This window comes from Thunnus thynnus, chromosome 17 (genome assembly GCF_963924715.1).
Source record: "Thunnus thynnus chromosome 17, fThuThy2.1, whole genome shotgun sequence".
Lineage (NCBI taxonomy): Eukaryota > Metazoa > Chordata > Actinopteri > Scombriformes > Scombridae > Thunnus > Thunnus thynnus.
Window position 1 is genome coordinate 25,720,637 of NC_089533.1, and position 26,815 is coordinate 25,747,451.

At 40.6% G+C, this 26,815-nt stretch overlaps 2 protein-coding genes across 4 annotated transcripts in view; one reads left to right on the forward strand and one right to left on the reverse strand.

The window, feature by feature from the left end:
* Positions 1 to 1,956: 1,956 nt before the first annotated feature.
* On the forward strand, positions 1,957 to 14,657 carry cyb561 (cytochrome b561). Its single transcript, XM_067616004.1, has 6 exons — positions 1,957 to 2,079; positions 5,230 to 5,437; positions 10,181 to 10,279; positions 10,395 to 10,498; positions 10,711 to 10,868; positions 11,761 to 14,657. The coding sequence occupies exons 2-6, from the start codon at positions 5,233 to 5,235 to the stop codon at positions 11,951 to 11,953; spliced, it is 759 nt and encodes a 252-aa protein (XP_067472105.1). The 5' UTR covers positions 1,957 to 2,079; positions 5,230 to 5,232; the 3' UTR covers positions 11,954 to 14,657.
* Positions 14,658 to 16,387: 1,730 nt separating this feature from the next.
* tanc2a (tetratricopeptide repeat, ankyrin repeat and coiled-coil containing 2a) overlaps positions 16,388 to 26,815 on the reverse strand; it is a 54,042-nt gene continuing 43,614 nt past the window's right edge. For all 3 annotated transcript variants that reach the window (XM_067615980.1, XM_067615979.1, XM_067615981.1), the window contains 8 exons: positions 25,359 to 25,492; positions 25,134 to 25,257; positions 23,316 to 23,491; positions 22,471 to 22,603; positions 21,747 to 21,838; positions 21,518 to 21,652; positions 21,266 to 21,366; positions 16,388 to 20,526 (listed from right to left, as the gene is read on the reverse strand). In XM_067615980.1, the coding sequence (XP_067472081.1) occupies positions 18,603 to 20,526; positions 21,266 to 21,366; positions 21,518 to 21,652; positions 21,747 to 21,838; positions 22,471 to 22,603; positions 23,316 to 23,491; positions 25,134 to 25,257; positions 25,359 to 25,492 (2,819 nt within the window). In that variant the 3' untranslated portion in view covers positions 16,388 to 18,602. The remainder of the gene's footprint in view (positions 20,527 to 21,265; positions 21,367 to 21,517; positions 21,653 to 21,746; positions 21,839 to 22,470; positions 22,604 to 23,315; positions 23,492 to 25,133; positions 25,258 to 25,358; positions 25,493 to 26,815) is intronic.

The window sequence follows — 26,815 nt, forward strand, 5'->3', positions numbered from 1 at the left end:
ACACACACACACACACACACACACACACACACACACACACACACACTCACACACACACAAACCACAGCAAAAGGAGCAGTGGTGAGTCAGCCCCCTATGAGTCACAGGAGAAATCAGAAATGTCAGACAGAAAAGGAGTGTACGCACACAGCAAACACACACACATACACACACACGCCTACAGCCACCAATTTCTGACATTAATGAAGATAGCCTTGACAACCTCTGAGTTAAAGTGAGAGCGGAAGGCTTGACACACACGCACAGACACGTACACAAACACCTGACAAACTTGTGAGTGAGTTTCAAACCTGTAACACAAATCCATTTTCCAAACATGCTTCCTCCTATTTAAGATCTAATATGATGATAACAGCTATTTCCCCTTCACAGATTTTTAGACAAATCTCTGATTGAGGAAGGAATCCTGCATAACTTTACATAACTGAGACCCTCAAGCCCCCCCAGTGGGTCCCAGGACCCCAATCTGAACAGCAGGGATCCTGCTGCTGCACTAAATGCTGCACTTCAGCCTGATCATAAACTGAATTATCCAGGACTGCAGCGCCCTCAAGAGGAGAGGAAGGGAGGGTGCATGTCTTGTAACTGACAGTCATTGCTGATACCTCAGCTGCCCTTAGAAACATTACTTGAGTAAATGTAATTAGTTATTGTATTTACTATGTTTATCGTGGTACTTGTACTTCCAGTGCTTCCATTTTAGAAGGAAATGTTGCAACCTTTACTCTAATAGGAAGGTAGGGAAAATACATTCAAAAATGACAGCGTCACTTCCATGAATTGGGGAAACGTTTTTTAAAGTCTGTATTAGTTTGTTGACTCATCATGCAAAACCACCAGCGTCACGCTTTACCCGGCGGAATATGAAGCAGTGGAAGATCAATCTGGACCAGGAACAGCATTATAATGCTGCTCACATGTTGATACATCAGCAATAATAACACAAAACACACAATCATATATTATGTTACATTCTGCATTATGATACCTTTAAGCAAATTCTGCTGATAACACTGTAATTTTTAATGTAGGAATTTTACTTCAAGCCAAGTATTTTTACATAATGGTAAGTAAAGGTTCTGCATACTTCTTCCACCACTGCAAACATTATTGTGTGAATGACTATTATTATACTGATTGCATAGTTATAACATGTAGAACTGCTGGACTGTAATGAGCCCAAATCATGCTCCACTGCACAATTGAATGGAAAACAGTAGAGGTGGATTTTATAATCAGCATCAGTACTATCAGTGGAAGTAACCGTAATAAGAGTAGTAGTAGTGGTAATAGTATTAGTTGCAATATCACACCTGTAGCAGAGATAAAATACTTTATTATCCCAGTGGAGGAATTAGTCTTGGACATCACAGTGTCTGCAGTATGAAGATGTAGGTGCTTATGGCAGAAGTACTGGTATTAAGTGTTAGAAGTAGTGTTAGGTGCATTAATTCAGCTGATGATGCTCGCTCCTCCTCTAATGAGCAGCTATGATTCACAGCCAGACCCTCCCATCCTCCTCCTTCTCCTCTGTCTCTCCACCATCTCCTCCCAGCACCCTCACCCTCCACCCCCACCTCCACCCCAGCACCTCCCACCCCCCACTCCAGTGTTGTCAAGGCAACAAACCTTTACACCAGAGCTGTTAGTCATCAATCTACGCAGTCCCCCCCTTCTCCCTTGGTGTTATGCTGACGTTTCATTCACGAGTCAAATTCAACAGCTCCTTTTCATTCTTAATTTGTTGTTGTTGTTGGTTTTTTTTTTAAATTTTATTTATTATACATCTGTGTCTTACTGCAAGAAAATGATTGTATATAATATGTAGCGTATAATATTGTGTGTTATATGTAGTCTGATACTGCATTTCGTTATTTCCTCCTTTACAATCCTGCTGTCACATGGGTTGGGCTTATTTGGGAGGGAATCCAAAACACACACACACACGCACACACACACACGCACATGCACACGCACCGGGAGAGGGAGGAGGGAGGCGGATCTGTAAATCCAGACTCCAGGACTTCCTCAGCAGAGCAGAGCTGAGCCTACAGCGCAGTAAGTATCAGCTCCTTATTATTCTTGTTCATTTTCCCAAATGGAAACTGTCTTTTTAATGTTCCTGTCATCATCAGAGTGTAAGTTAAATAATATCCTTAAGATTAAAATATACTGTAGTCATGTTGGCTCCTACTGTATCACACCGCCAGGTAACAGGTGACAGCTCACTGCTCACTGTCGGAGTTAAAGCGTTAGCCTACAGTAGCCTGTTATTTCCCCTGGAGGGTCCACTTGTGCACTTGTGCACTTGTGTGTGTGTGTGTGTGTGTGTGTGTGTGTGTGTGTGTGTGTGTGTGTGTGTGTGTGTGTGTGTGTGTGTGTGGTAGCACCATCCTCAGCCTGACAGACTTTGTGAGGTTATAAAAATGACCGTTTGATTTTTGCTCATTCCTGCTCTTGTCCTCATTTAACTCACACCAGTTTCCTTGCGACACTTCCTGCTATGTGTTCTTAACGTCATGTTTGTTTTGCATGACTCTTCGGCTGATAGAAAGCATGATAAAAGCAGCAGATGTGGGTCCCGTGTCTGTTTTTCCCCTATTAAGCACAGTTTTATTGTCGCTCAAAAGGAGCTCTGAGCTGCTTATTCTCCTGTTAATAATGTTCTCATTACTCTTCAATCAGGACAAATTGAGTTAATTGTGACTTTTATATTCTTTTTGCAACATTTTTATTCCGTCAAACTTGATTTGTATCAGCACTTTATACAGTTTAGTGGAGTTCTTAAAGTACATTTCCTCAGTAAAGTAGCCTTCTTGGCCTTTATTTAAGTATTTTTTAAATTTGATTCTACTTTATACTCCAATACATTTCAGGGGGAAATATTGCACTTTCACCCCACTATGTTTATCTAAAAGCAACAGTGACTTTCAGAATTTTTACATCGAAGAAAACATGATCAGTTGATAAAATATGATGCGTAGTTATAGATTTAATTACACAACAGTATATATAGGCAGTTAAAATAGCCACCTTGACCAACCTAAGGATAGTTGCACAATTTTTCAAGTCTGTCTTAAAACATCAGTCAGGTGTCCATATAATAATGATAATAATAATAATAATAATAATAATAATAATAATTTATATAGCACCTATAAAAAACAGAGTTTACAAAGTGCTTTTGACAGACAAAGCAGAGGTAATACAATACAAAAGCGAAGACACATGACACAGAAAGCAATAACAAGTCTGACATTAAGAAGACAATGAAAAACAAGAGATGAAAAGACGACGGAAAGACGATAAAAAAGACATCATCACATAAAAGCAAGTCTGTAGAAATGAGTTTTAAGAAGTGATTTAAAAGAAGTTAGTGATTCTACTAACCTTATCTCCTTAGGCAGGTCATTCCAAAGCCGAGGGGCCCTGATGGCAAAAGCACATGAACAGTGGAAGATGTTTTCCTCGCTGTATTCATTCCTCCTGTTCATACTGGCTATTAAAAGATCCCCTTCAAATGTGCTTTCAATGTAAGTGATGGACGCCAAAATCCACAGTGTGTCCACACAGTCATTTAGTGCAAAAATGTATTTAAAAGTTGATGTGAAGCTTATATGAGCCTTCAGCAGTCTGAGTTAGTCATATCAAGTGGATATCTGACACATTTACAGTCTTTTTAGCATCAAATTCCCTCTTTAACAAAAAGAGAGACTTACATTGTAAGTGCATCATGAAGGGATCTTCTTCAGTATGTCAGTATGAACAGGAGGGAGGATTATGGCAAGAAAAAAAAATATTTCAGTGTTCATTTGGGCACCTGACTGTTGTTTTAAGACAGACTTGAAAAATTGTGAACCTGTCCTTTAGAATGCTCTTACATGCTAATGCTTAATTAAGAATTATGATTGTTATGCTCCAATAATATGATGATATTACACTGAAAGGGGTCACTCTTCTGAGTTTTGTCACTTTAAGTACATTTTGTTAATTCTGTACCTTTACTTAAGTGTAATTTAGAAAGGAGGCCTTTTACTTGTAATTTACTTAAATAAATGATCTGAATACTTACAAGTAGGCCAATGCATTAATTAAAGTGCTGGTACTTTTTTAATTGTTGCAAATGAAATAAAAAAATGTACAGACAGACTATAAGATGTTCAGGTTTATCTCTGTTACTATGTCATAAATATTACAAGCACAAGAATGTAAAGACATAGACAGACAAAAAGAAATAACTAGTTAGTTGTATGAGTTATATGAAGGGAGGATCAGTGGTGCACCTTGGTGCCGAGGTATCAGTCTAGAAAGGTGTTTATCCAGAAAGGTATATTGTTCATGATACTCAGTAGCTTGAACAGCATCTTCTCTCTGTCACCTCCACCAGAGAATCAAGTTCCACTGGAGGATTGGAGCAAGCCAACCTGATGAGCTTGTTCCTCCTGTGGTTTAATGCCTTTACAGCACATTCTAGCCAGTTATCTGATTTAAGACTCATCCATGTTATTGCAGCTGATAGTAGGGGATCATGGTAGCTGGATTTATCTCTAAATCTTGGCCATGGCAACTATTTTTATTCTTTTTTTCTATTGTTTTCTTGGTGTATGAAGGCACTGACATGGATTCACATTGTGGTCAACCGTAGCAGCCCAGGCTGCATTGACTGTATAGCAGTGGAAGCTGATGGTGATAGACACAGTTCCATTTTTAGACAGTCATGGACCTTTGGCTCTTGTGAACACACCAGAAAACTGTGGAACACTCTTCAAGTGAATCCTCTTAAGCATGGCCAGACTAACCTGTTAAGGTCCCAAGTGCAAAAGTTACTCTTCATCCCCCGTTGAACCCACCTTTGACACATGGCCCTTATACAAAATAGGCCCTAAAGACTAGAACTAACCTCAGTTGGTATTGTGCGTAATGGTTACAAATTTTCCTTCCTAAATTGTTACATTTCATGATTTTAGTTCCACTCTAAAGCTGTACTGGGTTAAATTCTGCAACAGTATATGAGGGTTAAAGGATTAAAAATGATCCAGTTATCACATCTAGATTTCTGCAAAAGAAACCAGATCACTTTGTCATGTTACACTGTGTTTATCTTTCTCTAGCTCAGCTTCCTAATTTAATTACTTTAATTTTGTCCAGCAAATGGTACAGCCTGCGGCACCAGTCGTACTCAGTAATCTTTCTCCTTTTCTGTCTCAGATCATGGATGATTCTGCTCCACGTGCTGGTCGCTCCATGTTTGCGTGGCTGGTGGGAGGGTCACAGGTCCTGGGTCTGGCGTCAGTGGTGCTGACTGGTGTGTGGGTGGGTCACTATCGCGGAGGTTTTGCCTGGGATGGCTCGGCACGGGAATTCAACCTGCACCCTCTGTGCATGGTGCTGGGGCTGGTCTTTCTGCATGGCGATGGTGAGTTCACACTGATCAGTGCAACACTGTCACTCTAGGAGGAAACCACAAACTGAGGTGATTCCAATTATAGATCTAGATCTAGAAGTCACTAGGTTCACTGCATCAAAAAATGCTGCAATGCTGTATCTGTGTGGTGTTTTTATTACAGTTTTATTTCTCATCACCTGTTTCAGTCCCATGATTGAATGTTTTCATCTTCCACTTCAGAGCACAAAAAGTAGTACGAGACTATAAAGGTTCCAGGATGGATTCAAAGTTGAAATAATGTAGTGAAAAAATTAGTGCTTTTACTGTTAGCACTATTAAAAAAATAATGGTAAAACAAAGTAAATATATAAAAAGTGATGGCCATTTTTCACACCATTAATGCAAAGTTCTGTTTCAATTTGTCAACAAAATTATAACCATACATGTTTAGTTAAGCCTAGCCTAACAGTTAACATGTTAACATTCTAATGTTCAGACTGTTAGCATGCATAATTAGACTTAGAAGACTTTAATATCCTCTGAGAGGTAATTTGTGGCACAGCACAGAACATATCAGATAAACAAAAACAATAGTCCAAGATCATCTATAGCAGCCATCATACATATCATCACAGTCCAGGCAGGCATTTAAAGTGCATGTCAATAACTATATTCCAACAATAAAATAATGAGTAAATAGTGAGTATACTGCACATCCCCTGTGTATCCATGTATATCACATCCCCTCGTCCATGTATTCAACATTGACGGCGTGTTACTACATCAGTGTTAATCTTAGCATTAATCTCAATGCACTGCTGTGGCTGAGTGGAGTTCCCCCATTCATTTTCTATGGGTCGTGAGTGACTCATTTATCACAACACTGTGGGATAGCAGATGATGCATGAATGACCAGCAAAAAGCTGAAAAAGATAAGTGGTGAATCAGGAGGTTTAGTCTTTAAGTTGAGGATGGAGAAAATCTATATTACAATATCTGGAATCCCTCTTTTGCACTATGCCCCATGAGTGATGCTCTGGTCGAAGTCAGAAAAGTGCTATTCAAATAAAGTCTGATTCATTCATTGAGTGATAAACCAAAGTAGATGCAGAGTCATAGGATCCCTAAAATAATTAGATTTATCCTCTAGGGACCTTGCATATCTGTAGCAAATTTCATGGCAAAAACTCTCGAACTTGTTGTAGTGCTAGATGAAAAGTCAGGGGATCACTTAAGTCAGCAGGGTTCATCCTCTGGGGACCACAAATGTCTGGACCAAATTTCATGGCTTTCCATCCAATAGTTGTTCAGATATTTCAGTCTGGACCAAAATGGTGGACAGACCAGCATTGCCATCCCAAGAGTCATGTTACTAGTGTGGCAAAAAATATTAAAATAGATTGAAGTCCTTGCAAGAAATAACCACTGGTATCTTCAGATAAACCTGACTGGTCTCCCATCAAGTTCTTACAGTAGTCATGGTTACGATGCCTTATTTTGGGATTAACACTAAAATTGAGTAACACAGGAAGCAGAGGTGAGCAGAACATGGATGGTGTATTTTAGTTAGCCAGTTAGTATGTGAATGTGGTTATGAGTGTGCGCATGTGTGTCTTAGCCTCAAGCACTGTGATGCTGACCTGTTGTATTAAGCTAACACTACCCAGACAACCCTCAATCCTCGCTCCCCTACCCAGCATGTCTGATTTATACAGAGAGGGAGAAATGGTTTGAATCATTCAACCTGCCACTCTGTGTGTGTGTGTGTGTGTGTGTGTGTGTGTGTGACATATCCAGTGAAGCTTTGACATAGTGGCCCAGCAGAGAATTGAACGAACGACACAGGAAGCGCCAGTCAGCCAACTGCAGAGATTTAAATCCACCCTTGACCAAATGAGGCACTTTTTATAACTGAGCCCTCTAGTTTGTCTGTGTTATACTGCTGCTGTGTCCCTTCATATTTATAATATAAAATGTAGACCATTTGGACCAATTTAGTTTTGTGATGGACCTGACTAAAAGGCAAATGGAATGAGATTGCACATCTGCAAGAACAGGATGTTGCTGCTTAAACATCGATGCTTCAGTATTAATAATCTAACAATGTCATATATAATAACATATCAGTCAGAAGGATGAAATGAGTACTTTTACTTTAATACTTAAAAAAACTCTTACTGATAATACTTTTATTTAAGTAGGATTTTTCATGCAGGACTTTTACTTGTAATGGGGTATTTTTACATCGCTGTATTGGTGCTTTTACTTTTACTAAGTAAAGGATCTGAATACTTCTTCCACCACTGCCTTTATGTCTACTTTTATCATTCTTCACACAACTACTTTTTTAATTTATTTTTTGTGTGTACAGCCAAGTTCAACACCATGAATGTCTTTGAGGAGAGATTGTCCACAAATATTTGAACAATGGTGTGTCTCTCCTCTGTATGACAGCAGGTTTTTCATCCTGCCTTCCATTGTGGCTGTTCTTAGTTGCTGAAAATTTTAGATTGGCAAGTTTTGTGGCGAGCTGCTGTCCAAATTTTCGCTGTCCGGGTTTTCTATGACTTATTCATCTTGACTGCTCATGCTCCAGTAAATCATGGTGACGTCTGTGGTCCCTGAAGGACAAAGTGAGATATCACCATTTTCCTCCTCTTTAGCTTCGCTCCTGCAGCCCTGGGTACTTTTGCTAATGAGAGTAACCACATTAGTTCAACTGGTTCAACAGGACAGCTGTCTGTTACAGAGCCTGATTGAATTAGAGCGATAAAAGTAAAGGTCAGCTGGATATTAGCGAGCCTGGGGGGGATCCTCACACACAGACACAAAAACACACACCTCAAAGCTTATTTGTTGCCTCAGGCCACATCCACACCAACATGGTTACATCTGACAACACATCTTTTTTTCTCTATAATTTGTACCCACACTTAATCTGCATTTTTGGCCACTTTGAATATATTTTAACTCCTGGGTTGTGCAGGGTTTTCGTGGAAAAAAGAACTCACATATGATGTCACGTGATCAAATTTTGGGAATCTGGCACACCTTGCTCTTCGTGCTCATTCTGTAAACACTGGCCACTGGCATTTTGCACTGAAAAAAGTGTGAAGCTGCTTAGTGGAACTGGTACAAAGCTGCTGGCTTAGGTAGCCAAAAGAAGGATTTGAAATGAACACAAGTAGCAATTGTGTAAAGTTCAGCCTTTTACTTCAGTAACGGAAAATACATCTGGGGGCTCAGTGTCTGCACACTATGCATGTATGCTCTCATCTTTACACCCTCTACAGTATATGTACTGTAATTATCACATGTCTCTGTCATATGTTCATCATGTCTCACACATAACTAAATACATTCACTTTATTAGGAACACCTGTGCAATCAGATACAATCCAATACAATTGCTCTGCCATAAATTCTACTTTTATGAAACTTCAATACATTTTCAGTTTTTGTTGACATTGTCAGAAAGGTGATAATTCTACTTTATGTTTATTATTGAAGTTGTTGTGTTTAGTGGTGGTGTACTGGAAGGGCATTATATTGAAAAGTGTTCCTAATATTTTGCCTCCCTCATTTATGGAGTGGACAAAACATTAGGAACACCATTCAATATAATGTACCCCAGTACACCACCACCATTATTGACCTCAATAATAAACAAAGTGGAATTATCACCTTTCTGACAATGTCAACATAAACTGTAAATGTATAAGTCTCATAAAAATAGAATTTATGGAAGAGCTGTTGTATTGGATTGCATTTGATTGCTCAGGTGTTCCTAATAAAGTGGTCGGTGATTGTATCTTGTAAATGTATGGACACCAGGATTGTAAATGAATATGAATGCATTATTTGGATATGAGCATATAATGCACCTTAAACAGACATGAACAGCAAATTATGAGCTCAAGTTCAGGACCATTGTAAAAGTGCATGCAAAATGGTCAAGAGAGCTTTTTCAGAATTTTGTCAATAGATGTTTATAGACACTACAGGAACAACTTTTTGTCACCTGGACCTGCTCCCATTGCTTGTACAACCTCCTCACAAATGAGCAATATGGTCTAATGGTTTTTGAACAATGTTTTAAGAACAAGACTGGGAGTTTACAGCCATGCTAGCAGCTCAGTGAGGTTTTGGTGCTTTGAACTAAATGCTAACATCAGTATGTTAATAACATGCTGATGTTTGGCAGGTATGTTCTCCATCTTAGTTTAGCATGTTAGCAAGCTGACATTTGTCAGCTGATGGGAATGTCATAAACCACTGGACAAATAAAAAGTGAAAAGTCAGAGGATCGTTAAAGTTATTACAAATCATTGTGAGGGGGACATGAATATCTGTACTAAATTTCGCCGACATTGCCAACAGGCTAGGCAGCTAACAAGGCTAAAAATCATGCAAAGTGTAATTTTGACTTCCCGCTGTTAAAACCTTAAACTCTGTTTTCACCTGGATTTTATTTTTTAGGTTGGTGTTCAAACACAAATTATGGGTGGTATGTGGTTAAAATACGACGTTATAATAATTATTTTGTATATTTTTAAACTAAAGCATATGTATGAGGAGCATAAATGGCAGTAGAAAACAAATGTAGCTAATAGAGATTTGTATATATTTTTATATACAACATATAAATCTATATATTATAATTTTTTAAATGTTTTTTATAATGGACATAATTCATATCAGTTTTCTAAAATTATTGGTAAATTCACTCTGCCTCTAACTATGAACTCCCCCCACCCCCACCCCTTTTTCCAGCCATCCTGGTCTACAGAGTATTTCGTAATGAGGCGAAGAGGAATGTGAAGGTGCTTCACGGCATCATTCACCTGTTCGCCCTCATCATCAGCATCATAGGTGAGAGAGACAGAGATGTGCGAAAGACACCTACATCAGCCTATGTCTGGCACCTGGATATGTTTTCTTGAACTCTTAAAGCTGTGTGTGTGTGTGTGTGTGTGTGTGTGTGTAGGCATTGTAGCTGTATTTGACTTCCACAGATCAGCTAAGATTCCAGACATGTACTCTCTACACAGCTGGTGCGGCATGGCTACCATAGTCCTTTTTTGCATACAGGTACACACACTCTCACACACACACACACACACACACATGCACACATACGCACACACACACACACACACACGCGCACACGCACACACACACACACACACACACACACACACACGCACACACACATACACACACATGTGGATTAAAACAATTACACTCTCAGTTTTTTAATCTGCCCCTTTTTAATCTTGCTCTTTCTTGGTCTCTCGCACCAGTGGGTGATGGGTTTGCTCTTCTTCCTGTTTCCTGTTGCGTCGTCATGGTTACGAGCCGCGTACCTCCCCATCCATGTGTTCTGCGGTCTGGTTCTGCTGGTTCTGGCCATAGGGACCAGCCTGCTCGGCATCACGGAAAAACTCCTCTTCAGCATCATGTATGTCTTTATCTGCCTGTGTCTCCATTTCTCATCATTATAGTAACATATTTTCTCATTTACCTCTAGTGGTATCTAATTTTTTTTAAAGCAGTTTTGGGGTTTGACATTTCAGTTAAATTTTGAGCTTTAAAAAGAGTTGACATGTCCTTTGAAGTGTAAGCACTATAAACAGTTGAAGTATAATTGTTGAAAGTATTTGGAATTTTAGTTTCAAGTTTAAACCCTGTTGGCATGAGTAGTCAGTTTGCACAAAGCTGAACTGGTGATGAGTAAGAGCAGAAAGCAGTTGTCTGTCATTTGAAAAGTAAAAGGCTGTGCCGGAAATCCCGGAAATCCCTGTTTACAGTCTGACACAGTCAGAGATGAAAGAAGTCAAAACTTCAGTTGAAGTTGAAACGCTGGTGATGGTTGAAGCTGGGAGAAATTACCTGGAAACTGCTTTGAGTCAACAAATACTCCAGCACGTAATTCCCTGTAAAACAGCAAAATGATGTTGTTACACTTGGGTTTTTGTGTGGATTAAAAATATTAGATATTAAGCTTCAGAGATTCTGTTACTTTTGGATAGAGCCAGGCTAGCTGTATCCCTGTCTGAAGTCTTTATGCTAAGCTAAGCTAACTGGCTGCGGGCTGTAGCCTTATATGTAACGGACAAGTACGAGAGTGATATAAGCACATTGTGTAATAAGCACATTTTCCAATATGTTGAACTATTCCTTTAAGAATTAAACTGTTTGTAGTGGTTAACGATATTGGCCCAATATCTAGAAATCTATCTCCCTTTCTATCAGAAGTAGCTCATCTATGTTAAGATTTTGTATTGCTATTTGAATCTCCTTTGTGCCTGTTTCTCTATCTTCTGAATCTCTCTCGCTCTCTCTGGGCCCAGGCCAACCTACTCTGCGTTCGCCCCAGAGGGGGTGCTGGCCAACGTCTTGGGGATCCTGCTGGTGTGTTTTGGGGTGCTGCTGGGGTACTTGATCTCCAGGGAGGAGTACAGACGCCCGCCCAACCCAGAGGAAGAGTCTCTGTCTGTCCACTTCAAGACCCTGACTGAGGGGGGGTCACCAACAACACCCTGACCTCAGTCTGATGTCTGACGCCCCTACATCTGGATACAAACAGTGTTGTGCCAACAGACTAGCTGTGCTACCAGTCTATGTTAATACTTGTCAGAATTACAAAGTTTTATCATAAGGACCATAAACAAGGCCAACGGCAGAAAAGACTGAGGGCGAATTCACAAAGAACGGTTTGTGGCTGCTGATAGCACCATCACTTGCAACCACAATCTGCCCCGTCTCAAGGTCTGATTCACAAAGATATTGCACTAATGATATTACAGCGCAAACACAACCATAAAGTTTTGCAGTTGACTTCAATTTGCCCTTGTTTTGCGTCTGATTGCAATTATCCATGTGGCAATGTATAAATGTTGCCTTTGTGCCAAGGACACAGTAGGAAGGACAACTGCAGAGAGAAAGAGAAAAAATATATTTTCAGTTCACAAGCTACAAGTCCTGACCAATGAGGTGCAGAGGCATTGCTCAAAACTTCAGGCAAGGAATTTAAATGTGACATGATCACTGGAAAGTCTGGGTATGACACCCCTTATAAATGCACTTCAGTTACCACCAACTCCTGAAGACACTAATAATTTCACTCTAACTGTGTGTGCTCTTCTTAGTGAATTGGACTGTTTTTGCAATGATGCTCATTTCAATAGAAAGGGGGGAATTTTGTGCCAAGTGTATGCATATTACCTAATTTAAATACATGCAAATAGCAAAGGGACACCAAGACAGTGCAGTTTGGGGTGCACTTCACCCTTTGTGGTTGCTTTGTGAATTACATGGTTTGTTTTTGTCTTATCTGTGCAGATTTAGCAGCTACAAAAGCTGCACAATCCTTTTGTGAATTCGCCCCTTAGTTCAAAGTTTTGGTTCATTATAGCGTATTTCATAGATTACTGAACAGATGAGTTACCTTTCACCCAAAGTTATTTATTATTACTTTTGTTAAACAGAATGAATAGAAGAAGCCTAGTAAAGTACATAGATTCTAGCAGAAAGAAAATGGTATCACACCAAATCAGATTCAATATATAAATCAGTGTGTATTTTTAGAGAGAAATAGCAAAGTGTCCTCATTTTGAATGGCTTCAAATCCTGTATGTGTTGAAAGTATTTAGAATTTGCAGAAATTCACTCTAAAGCTGGATTTATGTTTGATGCAAGAGGTTAACTTGAGCCCTGCTGTAGATACCTACAGAATAGGTTTTGATTTACAGTTCAGAATAAGATTTCAGAGAAGATTATTGACTCCTTCCTTAATATTATCTTCAATATTGGCTTGTTGGAGATAACACAAGAAGCTAATCCCAGTTCTTGCAGTCTCTACATAGTTTGAGGCCTCTGAACTTTTGCATGTATCTGCTGTAGGAACAACATAACCCTTTAATGCAATATTAAGCATAAATGAAGCTTAAGAGTGTCTGCAGCTCAGAAACTGTTTGTCTGGGAGCAACTAGATCTCAAGATGGGCTCCAGCAGTATTGTATCTATGGCCTTGGTACAAAAACTGAGAACTAAACTCCGACCTGACTGAACCTGACTGATACTGCCAAATGTTAGACCCAAACCCAAGCCAAAGCTATATTTTTGCTTTATTTCACTTGTTACTGATCATTCACTAGGCTAATGCAATGCATTGGCTACACTCTGTCTCTTTCTCTCTCCCCACAGTTACATAAGAAAATAACAAAACCCTAACCTAAACTGGGACTGAAGACTGAAGAGACTGAGATCAGGCATCACAGTCCTGCATACTGGTCAGAAGTTGCCACTATTGTATAGTTTGGCTCTGTTATACACCAAAAGTCAAACTGACATTACACTGACATTTGACCTTCTCCTTGATCTATGTATTTTACTTGGGACCACCCATGTCTGATTTCTTGATATTTCATCGTTTTGCATTTATCCTAGAGCATAATTAAAGATTTTTGAAGTTCAAAAGCTGTAATATCTGAAAAATTCTGCAGCTGGACTTCTGCCAAATGATGATCAAAGATGAATCAGTCTTCAATGAACTGACAAAACTCTATTGTGAAATTAGTAAGACTGCGATGAAATGTATTAATGTAGAAGTGCGTCATAATTGTAAACTTTTAATGTCCGCATCAAAATGTAAGTGAGTCATTTGTTCTCAGATTAAACCATCATTAGTGACTTTAAAGGTGGATTACAAATCTATTGATGGTATTTCTAAAGTCATAAACTTTTAAAAGTCACAAGGAAAGGAAAGTTTAGCTTTTGTGAAAAATGATACACATTATTCTTTGCACTCTAATAAAATCTGTCCTTTTATCTGATGTTCAACAGTATCTGTGTCTGAACAATGGCCATTTGTGAGAATTTGTTTTCCCACAAAACAGAGCATAAGCAAAATGTATTCCATTTGTGTATCGCTAAGCCGTTTGTGATTAAGTAGGGTGTCTGCTCTGGTTGTATTCAGATGTATGTTATAAGAGTTTGGTTACTTAATGCACTTTTACCAATGTTAAATTCATATCTTTGAATGTGTTGAAACAAATCAAAAACATGCAGCTTTTTTTTGTTGTTTTTTTGTCCTGACTTACGGACTCCAGGACTACAGTGTTGGTGCCTAATTGAAGCTTTTACAGAAAATTTGCCTTTGAAGTCACTGAAGCCCATGTATTTTACATTTGTGGATGTTGTTTGTCTGTACGTAATATTTGAAAATAAAGTCTTAATCGCATTGGAACACTACAGCGACTTTTTTCTGCCATTGTGTTTGGCACCTAGACTTCTGATATAACTTTACTGTAGATGTTAAAGCTGTATTTAATAAGACCAAGAATCATTAATCAAGCTAGCAGCTCTGTGAGGCTGTGCTTTGTGATAAATGCTAACGCTACCATGGCAGCATGCCCAAAATGATAATACTAACATGCTTACCAGTATGTTTACCATGTTCACCATCTTAATTTAGTGTGCTAGCCTGCTGATATTTCCTAGGGGGAATGTCATCAGTTTTGAATATTTGGTCTTTAACCAGGTGCACAAACTAAAATTTAATGTTTAAAAAATTAAAAAATGAATTTTTTGGACAAAGCCATGCTAGCTGCAGCCACTACTACTTAAAGGACGGGTTCACAATTTTTCAAATCTGTCTTAAAACAACAGTCAGGTGTCCATGTGAACAGTGAAAGAAGTTTTCCTCGCTGTATTCATTCCTCCTGCTCATACTGGCTATTAAAAGATCCCCTTCAAATGTGCTTTCAATGTCAGTGATGGAGGCCAAAATCTACAGTGTGTCCACGCAGTCATTTTGTGCAAAAATGCATTTAAAAGTTGATGTGAAGCTCATATGAGGCTTCAGCAGTCTGAGTTAGTCATATCAAGTGGATATCTGCTACATTTACAGTCTTTTTAGCATCAAATTCCCTCTTTGTGTTTCCTCGGACAGTGTTTCCCTGTTGACCTGTGGTGGAAGTATAGTAACAAAAAGACTTTGGCACTAAAAAGACTGTAATGTTGAAAGATATCCACTTGATTTGTCTTATTTGGATGCTGAAGCTTCATATTAACTTCAGATAAACTTTTTTGCAGGAGGAGGACTGTGGATTTTGTCCCCTATCACTTACATTGTAAGTGCATTATGAGGGGATCTTCTAATAGTCAGTATGAACAGGAGGAGCAAGAAAACCCCATTTTAATTTTCATTTGGGAACCTGACTATTGCCAAAAGACAGACTTGCAAAATGTTAAACCTGTCCTTTAAAAAGCTTCACATAACCAGAAAGAGATACAGAGAGATGCACATTTGTCTTTCATTCACCTTTATTCCTGTTTGTAATGTTAATCCAGCAGTTATTTCACATGAGCTGATTAAAAACACATTCAAGTTGTTTTACATGTTTAATAATGATGTTCTTCTTATTGTTGTAACTGTCCTGGATTTTAAATATTATCATACACACAGTGAAAAAGCCCACAGTAAACCTACTTATAAGGAGCCCACTGACCCTGCTCTGTTCCAACAGCAGTGTTTTTTTTTTTTTAACTTGGGGCTTGGGACCCCTATGTAGGTTAGGGGCTAAAATCCTGACATCTTTACATGTACAGCACAACACACTGTTTTATTGACAGACCTGTTGTTTGGTTCTGCAAAGATGTAAATCAACACTGATGCACTATGAGAAGCTGTTTCCAAGCTGTATCACTTGAATCATTTTCATCCAGTCTTGTACATCCAATCAACTTGCTTATAATGTTTTTCATGATTCTAACTGTCCAGAATTATCACCATTCCAGCAGGCAGACTGTGAAAATGGCTTGTGAACCAGAGTGATTAAGTATTACCACATCTTCTCACAGCTGGAGACTCCTGAGCAGTCAGAAAAAAAGGGCAGTGGTGAGAGAGACCGTACCGTGACAGAGAGGTCAGAGGTCATAGGTTCAACAACTCTGAAATCAAGATTTCAGCATATCTGAAATCAAGCTGCTGATTTATTAGAAACATAAAAAGAAATGTACAAAAAACAGGCATTCATGTGCATAAAATACATTTTAAAAAATGAAAGCTTAGTTCCACTGTCTGAATATCGTCTGTTAGTCACACCCCGTCTTGAAAACTAGCCCCTGAACTGTTCGCTAAGCCCCCAATCCTTTGTTATTATGGTTACGACTGTCAAGCTTTCCACTCTGACACTTATTACTCGAAATTTCTAATAATTTTTGAAACAATGGGTCCTTGATTTCAGAGGTAAACAAAAGTAGACTTCTGATTTCAAACTGTCAACCATTGTTATTTCAGACGGAAAATACAGCTTTTGCAGGCAGATTTTATCAGCTGTAGCTAATCAAGCTAACATTAGCTCCAGGAGGTGGCTGAAAATGCCATCTCCACCTGAATCATATTAAAACAAGAATCTTAATATGTACTTCATTAGTTAAAGTTGGTCAAAGATGTCCTCCTTGGCCTAGCAAGTAATGCTACTACTAGATTACTACCCTACTGTAGGGTAGTAAACTAGTAGTTGTGTAGGATTAAACAGTTTAATCCATTCCTTACACTTTTGCTCTTGTGTTTTTGGTTATGAAAAGGCTACACAATAATACACCACCCTCCTAAGTCTTTAAATGTTGAGTATCTTACTACAGCCACACGCATAGTGCTTCAAAATGTGCAAAAATACTAAGCTTGACAGGCCTGCCTTGCGTAGTTACAGTTGCTAAAGCTATAATTGGACAATGTCTGTCTGGTGTAGGGGTTTAGCAAACGTCAGTTGGCTTCTCCTTAAGTACAGACAGTAGCCAGTCACCAGTTCATGGGGCATGTAAGCACTATGTTTCCATGGCAATGATTATAAAGGGCCCTGGTGTATCAGTTAAGATCCTTGTGGCTTGCATAAATTAGGACATTTAGGACCAAAAGGTCTTTATAGAAAAAAGAAAAATAACTACCTGAAGCCAAAAAAAAAAATCCAAAAAGGCATTTTTACAGGATGTTCATTGCAGATTGACAGATTGATGCCATCATACACAAGCAGAACAGATGTTAATCTGGAACTTTTAACTCTTCTTTTTTTTGTCTCTTTGAAAAGAAGGTTTCAGAGTGAGAAGCCCTCAAAATAAATTGTAAAGGCAAATCCAAGAGGAATATACAGTTTTAAGAGAAACAATATTTATACAGTTTAATACAGACATAACTTAAAAAAGATAAATATCACTTATTTTTGTTATATATACAGCAAGTCAGTGCTTATTCAATGACAGCATCATCCTAGTTTCTCAAACTATGGCTTGGGTATGGGTCACTGACCAGCGTCTGACTGGCACAAGTTTTAGAGCCTGGATCCTGCGGTGACTGTCTCCAGGTTTCCAGTCATTGTATCATTTAAGCGCTTTAGAATTTAAGAAGAGAATCCTCATTAAAGGCGTACGGAGCAGACAGAGGTGATGATGGTGCTTTTGTGTCTCTCTTGTCTGACTGGATGTCACCGTCTAGAGTTGTGGACATGAACTTGGCAGAAAACTCTAGAGCAGTGCATTATGGGCATTCAGAGACTTCGGTTTCAAAATGTAGTGTAAGCCAGAGATGACCAGGGACGGAAGGAATGATTTTAGGAGTCTTTTTTTCAGGCTTCCTACTAATTTTCCTCTTTTTCCTTGTGCTTTGTAATGGCTGGAACACTCTCATCCTCCCCTCATTCCCTTTGTTGTTGCTTCTTTTCTATGTCTCTGGCTGGTTAACTGACAGATCTGACCTTTAACAGGCAATATCTTCTATATCGAACTAATATGTTTACCTTCTTCTGCATCCCCCATTCTCTTCTGAACAATAAAGGAGTCAATATGTTTCAAATGAAGTGCTAGTCTTTCAAAAACACATTCTGACAAGCCCGCCCGCTTCACGCAGCGATTGGTCAGGTGTGTGCAGGTGAAAACGTAGGCAGAATATGAACTTCTCTCTCAAGCTCTCAAGTGTGTGCTGTTTGCCATTTCAACGATTATTGCGTCTTGTTCCTCTGTACGTCGCATGAACTACACGTTCTATGAACTACACACTGTACAAACTAGTTAGTTTCAAGCATAGTCCGGCCTTAATAATCCCATAGTCCTGGTGTATCTTGGAATATACAAGTGTGCTGAGTTCTTCATTAACACTCCTCCCATGTCTCTGACTTAACATTTAAACTTTTCTCTATACATTGGACTCTACAAAGGGTCTTTTTGGTTTGACAGGAGAGGTAGGACCTTTCTGCCTGTCAGTCGGTCTGTCTGAGCAGCCATGGATCACTGGCAGTGTTCGAGCCAGCTTCACGTCCATGAAGGAGGGATTCTGACTGGCAACCTGCACCGAGCCTTCACCCTGAGGACCGTTGCCTGGCAGCATCCCATAGTAGTCAAGCTGGTTGTCATGGAGGAGATGACCGTTGTGGGCATTGTTGTTGCTGCGGTTGTGGTACGCGATGGAGAAGGGCTGTGTTTGATTGAAGTCTGATTGATTGGTGGGAGTTTTGCCAGGAGAGGTGACGACCGTGTCCACTGAAGATACGGCCCAGGAGCGAGAGGGGCTGAGACAGGACGCGGAACTAGGAGGACCTTGTTGCTGATACTGCTGGTGCACCCTCGCTGTCTTGTCGATAACACCCATAAAAGGAGTGTTCCTAGATGAACGGCCTGCCTCTCCAGGATAAGTCCCACCTCCTACCATACATATTTCTGACTGGGGAGAGGAGATCAGAAAGAGATCATCATGGTAACCAGTAACCCCTCCCACAGAAGCCAGATCAGAGGGTAAATCCATGTGCTGGGCGGAAGCTGAGGTCCTGAAGCCTGGGCCTAGATTAGCTGGCTGCCCACCAGCAAGGCTGCCGCTGCTAGTGGAGAAACGGACGCTGACATTCTGGGAGTGGATGAGAGGCCTGGGGGGAGGAGCCGGGGAGGAGGTTGGGTGGGCACTGAATGGGCGTCGTAGCCCCCCCTGGTGGTGGTATTGATAATCATGCGATGATGGGAGGTTATCAGGTGGCCCCATTGTTGCCTCCGTAACTTCCATGGGGTAGTATGCTGCTTTGGATTGGTTGCGACTGAACTGATTGGCCTGGCCAAATCGATTTATCCCTGCCCTTTCCCCTCCTGCTCCTCTCCCATAGGCAGATGCAGATCTCGCCTGGCAAACCAGGTCAACATCCACATCATCTAGTGGATATGAAGCTCCAGAACTCAGACCTGCCTGGACCTGCAGGCTAGGCCTGATATCTAAGGGGCTCATGCAAATGCCTTCCCCCAACTCAGCCAGTTCTTGGGGCAGCTGGCCAAACTGGGAGTAGGCAGAGCTTCCCAAAACCATGCTGGAGTGGGTTGCGGAACTGGGCTGACTGGTTCTGACAACCTGGACTTTGGTTGGTTGCAGCCACTGGCTGTGGACAGGGTTCTGCTTCTGAAAGGATCTCTGATTGGCCAGATGGTGGTGCTGCTGCGCTCCCTGGTTCTGGTCTGAGTGGTGGAGAGCTGAGACAGACTGAGGATGGTGGTGCAGAGCTCCAGATCCTGACAATGCAGGCATACTTTCTGACATAGGACTGGCTCGCTGCTGATGTTGCACTGGGGAAGTAGGAGGGCTGAAATGGTGATAGGAGGGAGGAGGAGGAGGTGCAGAGTGACAGGGAGAAGAGGAGGAGGGGGAGTGGGTGGGACTGGGGACGTGACGATACAGGTGAGTGGGGGAGAGAGAGGAGGGTGATGGCACCCCAGGACGGCAGTAGGTGTCAAGACTTTGAACCACAGACGGAGGGTGGAAGGAGGAGGGTGGAGGAGCATCTCCTTCCTTGTGACTCCCCTCTTCTTCCCTCTCCTCCCCCTCTTCCTCCTCCTCTTCCTCAGTAAGCCCCTCCCTGTCCTGCACCTGCAGACAACCTGAATCTCTGCTCCTGGCCTCGTTGATGGACATGGTCACATTTTGTTGATAAGCATGATGTGATGAAGAGGGTGGTGGGTCTTGTTGTTGTTGTGCAACCTGCCGACACTCTTCCTTGACCCGGGACAGCAGGCGCTGGATCTCCCGGTTGGATGGGCACAGGCGGCTGGCCTCAATCAGGTCCTCCAGGGCTGCATTAAACTGTCTGAATGGTGAGAGAGAGTGAAAGCAAAGACAGAAGATTTCAGAAGACATAAAGAGAAGGTGCTGCAATAATCAGTGTGGAAGTTCAAACAGACTCTTTCTACCAGCTAGTAACCTGAATTTGTTTCGCCTTAACCCTCACTACTGGCTAGAACCACAGGCTCTCTGCCAGCAAGCCCTCTGTAGTGCCTCCTCAACAGCACTGTTAGCTCAGGAGAGTGGGAGGCAAAGGGAGTAAATTCCTACAGAAAATCTCTAGTTGGGACCCCACAAACAACCAAACGTCTTCTGTTGTCAGTCTCTGCCTCCTGGCTGATCTCTAGTTGTCTTGTGCAGCTCTTCCTCACTTTAATTAACAATTTCTCACATCCGTCACCTACAAACTTTCTAATATCCATGAAAATTGATTTGACACTTGGGCGAAACACATTAAAATACTTCTATGAACCAGCAAGAACTATTTCCTCTTTCACAGGAAGTAAGGGTGGAGTGATGTGAAACTGTGGAGACTATGGAACTCCCAAAGTCCCCAAAAATGACCCTATACTTGAGTGGATCATGTTTTTATGCTTGTGAGCAAAGAATATGTGTCCCTTAATGGCAACTGACTTTCATCTGGACATCAATACACAGACTCTCTTATCAGATTAACACATAAATCATTTCAAAGGAGCGGTTCGTGATTTGATTAGGGTTATTTTGTTCCATTCAAGCACATGTCCCTATGTCGCTATGGTTACCTGCGGCTGCGTTTGGCACGAGCTCGGGCATAAAAGGCCTCGTAAGATTTGGCTTTTAGCTCCAGTGCCCTGGTAGCAAACTCCTCAGCAAGGGCAAAATCCTGCAACGAAAAAATAATTGATGATGGTATGTCAAGATGGAGGACAGACGATTGTGAGAGATGAGATAATTTGATTATACTGTATGTTTTTTTCCCCCATGTGTACCTGTATGTGTGTGTGTGAGAGAGAGAGGGAGAAAAAGAGACTCACGTTCATCTTGCGGCGGCAGCGTGACATGTTGAGGAGCACACACACTCTCAGCTGTCTGAACGTCTTCAGCTCATCCCCTGGAAACTTCTGGAGAGCCGACTGATACGAGTGAGCAGCTTCTCTTACTTTACCTTGCTACAAAGAAACATACACACACACACACAAAATAATTACAATATCAAATAAATGTGTGTGTGTCTGGTTAAATGTGTGTGTCTATGTGTGTTACCTTGTACAGTCTGTCTCCCTCTTGGATTAATTTACTGAGCAGAACCATTAAGATGTCTGGTTTAGAGGTCGCCATTGCCCAAGTGGCTGGTCCTACACGCACACACGCACACACGCACACACACACACACACACACACACACACAGTGGTATCAGCAAAAGTCTTACAAATGTTTTATTTGGTTACTGTATGTGTTTACTCCAGTTTGTCTGTTTAGTGGCTGTTTGTATTTTTCAAAAACCCTTAACTGAAAAAACATTTCAATGAAATTTGGTGGAAAGGCCATTTCTCTCTACATATACAGTATTTTCAGCCATCTTTACTTTTTTTCTAAAACAGTTTTGCCCCATTCCTCCATAGTCCTCCAATTAAAAAAACAGTTAAACATCTTGAGAAATATGCTTATTAGCTTTCTTGTTGAGAGAAAAAGATTGATACCACTCTCATGTCTATACGATAATACAGCTACAACCAGCGGCTGGTTAGCTTGGTTTAGCGTCAAGTCTGGAAACTGGGGGAAACAGCTAGCCTGGCTTTGTTGAAAGGTAACAATACTACTACTTGTAAATCCAAATAAAGCTACTGTCATGGCGTCATACAGGAAGAAACCCTTATACATCTTAAGTCTTGAATCTATAAAGATTTAAGTTTACCACACTGGCTCTATCCTAGTGTAGATATGCTAATATGGTAACAAAATTAATAGGAATAGTCTTTTTTTTACCTATCTGGGCTCCCTTTTTGAGCAGGGCGATAACCGCTGAAGTGTTTCTGCAGCCGACCGCTCGGTCCAGAGGACGCATCCCGCTACAATCCACATGCTCCACAGAAGCACCGTGATCCACCAGATGCTGCACCTAACACAGAGAAGGACACAAACAAGGGAAACATTTAGCATGTTTTGTTGATTTACATTTACATGTTGTCATTTATCCAAAGTGACTTACAAGCGAGGCAAGACAATCAAGCGATAGAGGACAGTGACTCAAAAGAGCCGTAGTAGTTTTTAAAAAAAATTAAAGTGAGAAATGACCGGAAGTAAATAATTGGATAATAAATACCCATAAACAACAAGAAAGTAATGCGACAATCAACAAAGTGCAAAAAGGTTAAAGGGGGTCAAATGTTCATGGAGGAGCTGAGTTTTCAGGCGTTTCCTGAATGCACCAATGGAGTCAGCAGACTGTGTGGAGCTGAGTAGGTCATTCTACCATTGCGGAACCAAGAGGAACGAGAAGAGTCTTTCACAGACCAGAGTGGACGGGAGGGGACATATGGCCTGGTAAGTGACTCAATATCAGAGGGTGCAATTTCATTGGTCGACTTGAGGGCAAGCATCAAAGCTTTGAACTTGATGCGAGTCACCACCGGGAGCCAGTGGAGGGAGATGAACACATATATATGACATGAAAATTTCTTTTTTTATCACAGACTCTCTTTACTATTAAGAATTCTTGACACTCTTCAACAGGAGGACAATGCAGAGTATGCAGAACAGGTAAGGTAGAGACAGAGACAAACTCTCTTAAATATGGCAAATACAATGACGACTTCATCTGTTTTACACACCACTTCTGGGTCACCACAGAAGGCAGCCAGATCCAGAGGTGTTCGTCCACTGCGGTCAGCATGCGTTGTGGCTGCACCCCTCTCCACCAGCTCTCTGACCAGTGGGAGCTGGCCTTTCAGACATGCCCAGCTCAGCGCTGTTAACCCTTCCCTGTCGGTCTGGTCGAGAGAGGCTCCTGGAAACAGAAAGAGAGACAGAGAGATTCTCATTGTCCTTTCAGGTCAGATATACTGTTGGGGTCAGAGGTCTGCATTAGAATTAGACTAGGGTTTAAACTGTGTGAATGAATCAACAAAATCATATCCTATATACCATAAAATCTTTGCAGGGAAACTGGTATTTTTCATCCTGGACCCCATCTGTATACCCATATTGTTTATTGGGTGTAATTTTTGTTGGGTGAACAATTGAATTTTATGGTGATGTTGCTACGCCTGCCATCTATGTGTGTATGTGTGTGTGTGGTTTATGTGGCCACCATGCCAGGCTATGTTCAGCAGGTGTCATTTTTAATGTTACTGAGCATGTTGGTGCCAGTGTACCTCTATCCATACACTTGATTAATGATGCTGTTGCATCTGTCAGCTGTGTGTGTGAATATGTGGCCATCATGCTAGGCTATGCGATGCTGTTAATGTTCATCTCGGTGCCTGTAACATTACCCCTGATGATGTATACGGCTTGTATGATTAAACTGTGGTGCATTCAGGCAAGTATAGTTGTAATGGCCTATTTTGGTTAACATACAATACGCGTTTCAGAACGTATTAAGCATGATTGGTCTTGCACGGGCTAGGCCCACCTGGTTTTCTCTGTGCCCACCCACACTGTGATATCTGCCTATGCTACTGGTACAAAGGACTGATAGAGAGGAGGTCCCTGTCCTGGTTGTCATCCAGGGAGAGAGAGTGAAGAGGGTTGACTCATACAAGTATCTTGAGCAAGCAAAATGCAAAGACGCTACAAATTCTAAAATGTGGATGCTTCACACACATCTTCAACCCGGCAGCTCAGGAGATCTATATAATCACCACAGTATTGAAGAGGGCACCCAAGGACCCAATTCCTCCTAATCTATACTTCAATGTCATTTTTTTGCAGATGATACAATTTTATATGCCCCAGGCTCCACAAGCTTGAGTTATGGCCAACAACATGTTTTGTGAGGTCACAGTGACCTTGACCTTTGACCAACGAATTCTAATCAGTTCATCCTTGAGTCCAAGTGGACGTTTGTGCCAAATTTGAATCCCTCAAGGCTTTCCTGAGATACTGTGTTCATGAGAACGGGACGGACGGACAACGTGAAAACATAATGACTCTGGCCGTGGCTGTCGCCAGCGCTGAGGAATAAAAATTGGCAAAGTAGAAGGAATTGGAAATAATTTATGAATGAAAACTGTATTTTGATCAAAGCAGCAGAGTGGTGACATGGCACTGTTGTACTGATGGGAATGTACATTACACAGAATGAAGCAAGGCACCAGGCAAACATGGAGGAAGTGTTAAAATAGCATGGACCTCTAATTAAAACAGGAGCAGATAAGAAACAGGGAGGCTTCTTGCTAAAAACAAGAAATTATGGCCTGAATTTAATACAAGTCTGTTTTAAATAGTGTAATAATAATAACAATAGTAATAATAAGTAATAATAATAATTATTATTATGGTAATGTTTTAATTTACAAAAAAATAACAATGGTATTTATCACAGTAAATTTTGTTGTATTTGATTTATTTGAGTGAAAATGAATATCATTCATGGTTTCATTCAGTTGTTGGTGTTGTTGCTACTGAATGATGAGGTGGTTGCTTACCATGATCCAGCAGCAGCTGGGCGGTGGTCATATGACCCTCTGAGGCTGCCGTCATCAGAGCTGTTCGACCCTGTTGGTCGACCATGTTAACCTCAGCCCCGTGATTCAATAACAACTCCACCACCTGACCCAGAGACACAGAGCGAGACAGAGACTTGACATTTCTGGAGCAGGAATCGAACTAAAACGTGTGTACTCTATATATGTATGTGTGTGCTACCGTACCTGCCAGTGGCCCCGTCTCACTGCGCTGAAGAGTGGTGCCACACCCCGTCTGTTGCCTGTCTCAACAGCAGCCCCCTGTTCCAATAGGAGCCTGCAGACAGGCAGCCTGCCACTCCCTGCTGCTGCTGTCAGAGCTGACAGAGAGACAGGCAGGTCAGTTTGTACTCTGATGCTTTGGCAAAGTTGTTCTTGTAACTTTCATGACAATAAAACCTTTGAATTGAACAGAATTGAACTGAATTGAGAGAGAGAGAGAAACAGAGAGAGAGAGAGAGAGAGAGAGAGAGAGAGAGAGAGAGAGAGACAGACAGACAGGTGAAACAGGTTTCTAACAGCTCTAATCAGCATTGAGGTACAAATTAAAACCTGATGCTTTTTACTGAACAAACAAATATGCCACTGTTTGTTTTGTTTATTTGCACAGTTTTAAATCATACAAATGACAAATACTAGTGAAAATAATATGGCGAGAATAATTGTGAAAATTAGGGAGAGGAAAGAAGCCATTTTTTTTACCATTCACACTGTTACAAATACATACAGTATGTATGATATGAAAAAATAAGCTATTTTAATTTTGCTCTACTTGTTCTAAAATAAGACATTATATGATCTGGAAGATTCTCCTCTTTGAACTGTGTCTTGTATATAAAATTACATCACATTAATATCATATATTGTAAGAAGTTGAGTTTCCAGAAATAAAGGATTAGTGTGGGTTGCAATTCTAACAGAGCGTTTTTGGAGAAGAAAAAAATGTTGCTCTCTCCAACTCAAGTTCTCATTGATTATGATTCTGAGGAATTTAGTAGCTGAAACATTTCTTTATTCTCAAGTGAGATCTTTGATTAATTTTCACAATATTAACTTATTTTTAAAAAAAATATTTAGTAACAATGTATTTGTTTTAAACTACTGCATAAGCAGATAAACCAGAGTTAACTTCTTTAATTAATGACAATCAATTGAAATAGTACTTCAGTATTTGTAGTAGCTTGAGCTTTTTTGAATTCTGATAGCGCTGATATAATTCACATATTTTGTTATGAAACTAGTAACCTGAGACCATTGTGTTGAGGTGATTTGTACTGTAGTGTGCACTTTTCTCCACTAGAGGTCAGTGATGTTCAGCCCAGCAGCCACTGACTTTTCACTCTTGTTCTGAGTTTTGAATGCAGCATAAATGACAAAGGTGAGCCAGCCAACCTGAATGATGTCAGTGACGTTCTAACTGATCATATAGCATAAAACACACACCATGTAACATAACGTATAGCTTGTAAAATATACCACAACATATTTATAATGTTGTTTCACCTTCCTTGAATGTAATGTACCTACGCAACAACTAGTAACATACAGAATAATTACATTTCTGTCTTAAGCCTATTGTTGTGCAAGATCGTAGAAGTACTAGTTGTAGTATTTTTATAATAGCAGAATGACAGTCTTGCAGT

Bases quoted from the DNA above. Each gene is read 5' to 3' on its own strand.
- cyb561 (XM_067616004.1), top strand. From the start codon at position 5,233: ATGGATGATTCTGCTCCACGTGCTGGTCGCTCCATGTTTGCGTGGCTG. The intron at 5,438-10,180 runs GTGAGTTCACAC...CCCTTTTTCCAG, and splicing joins GGTCTTTCTGCATGGCGATG to CCATCCTGGTCTACAGAGTA. The intron at 10,869-11,760 runs GTATGTCTTTAT...CTCTGGGCCCAG, and splicing joins AAACTCCTCTTCAGCATCAT to GCCAACCTACTCTGCGTTCG.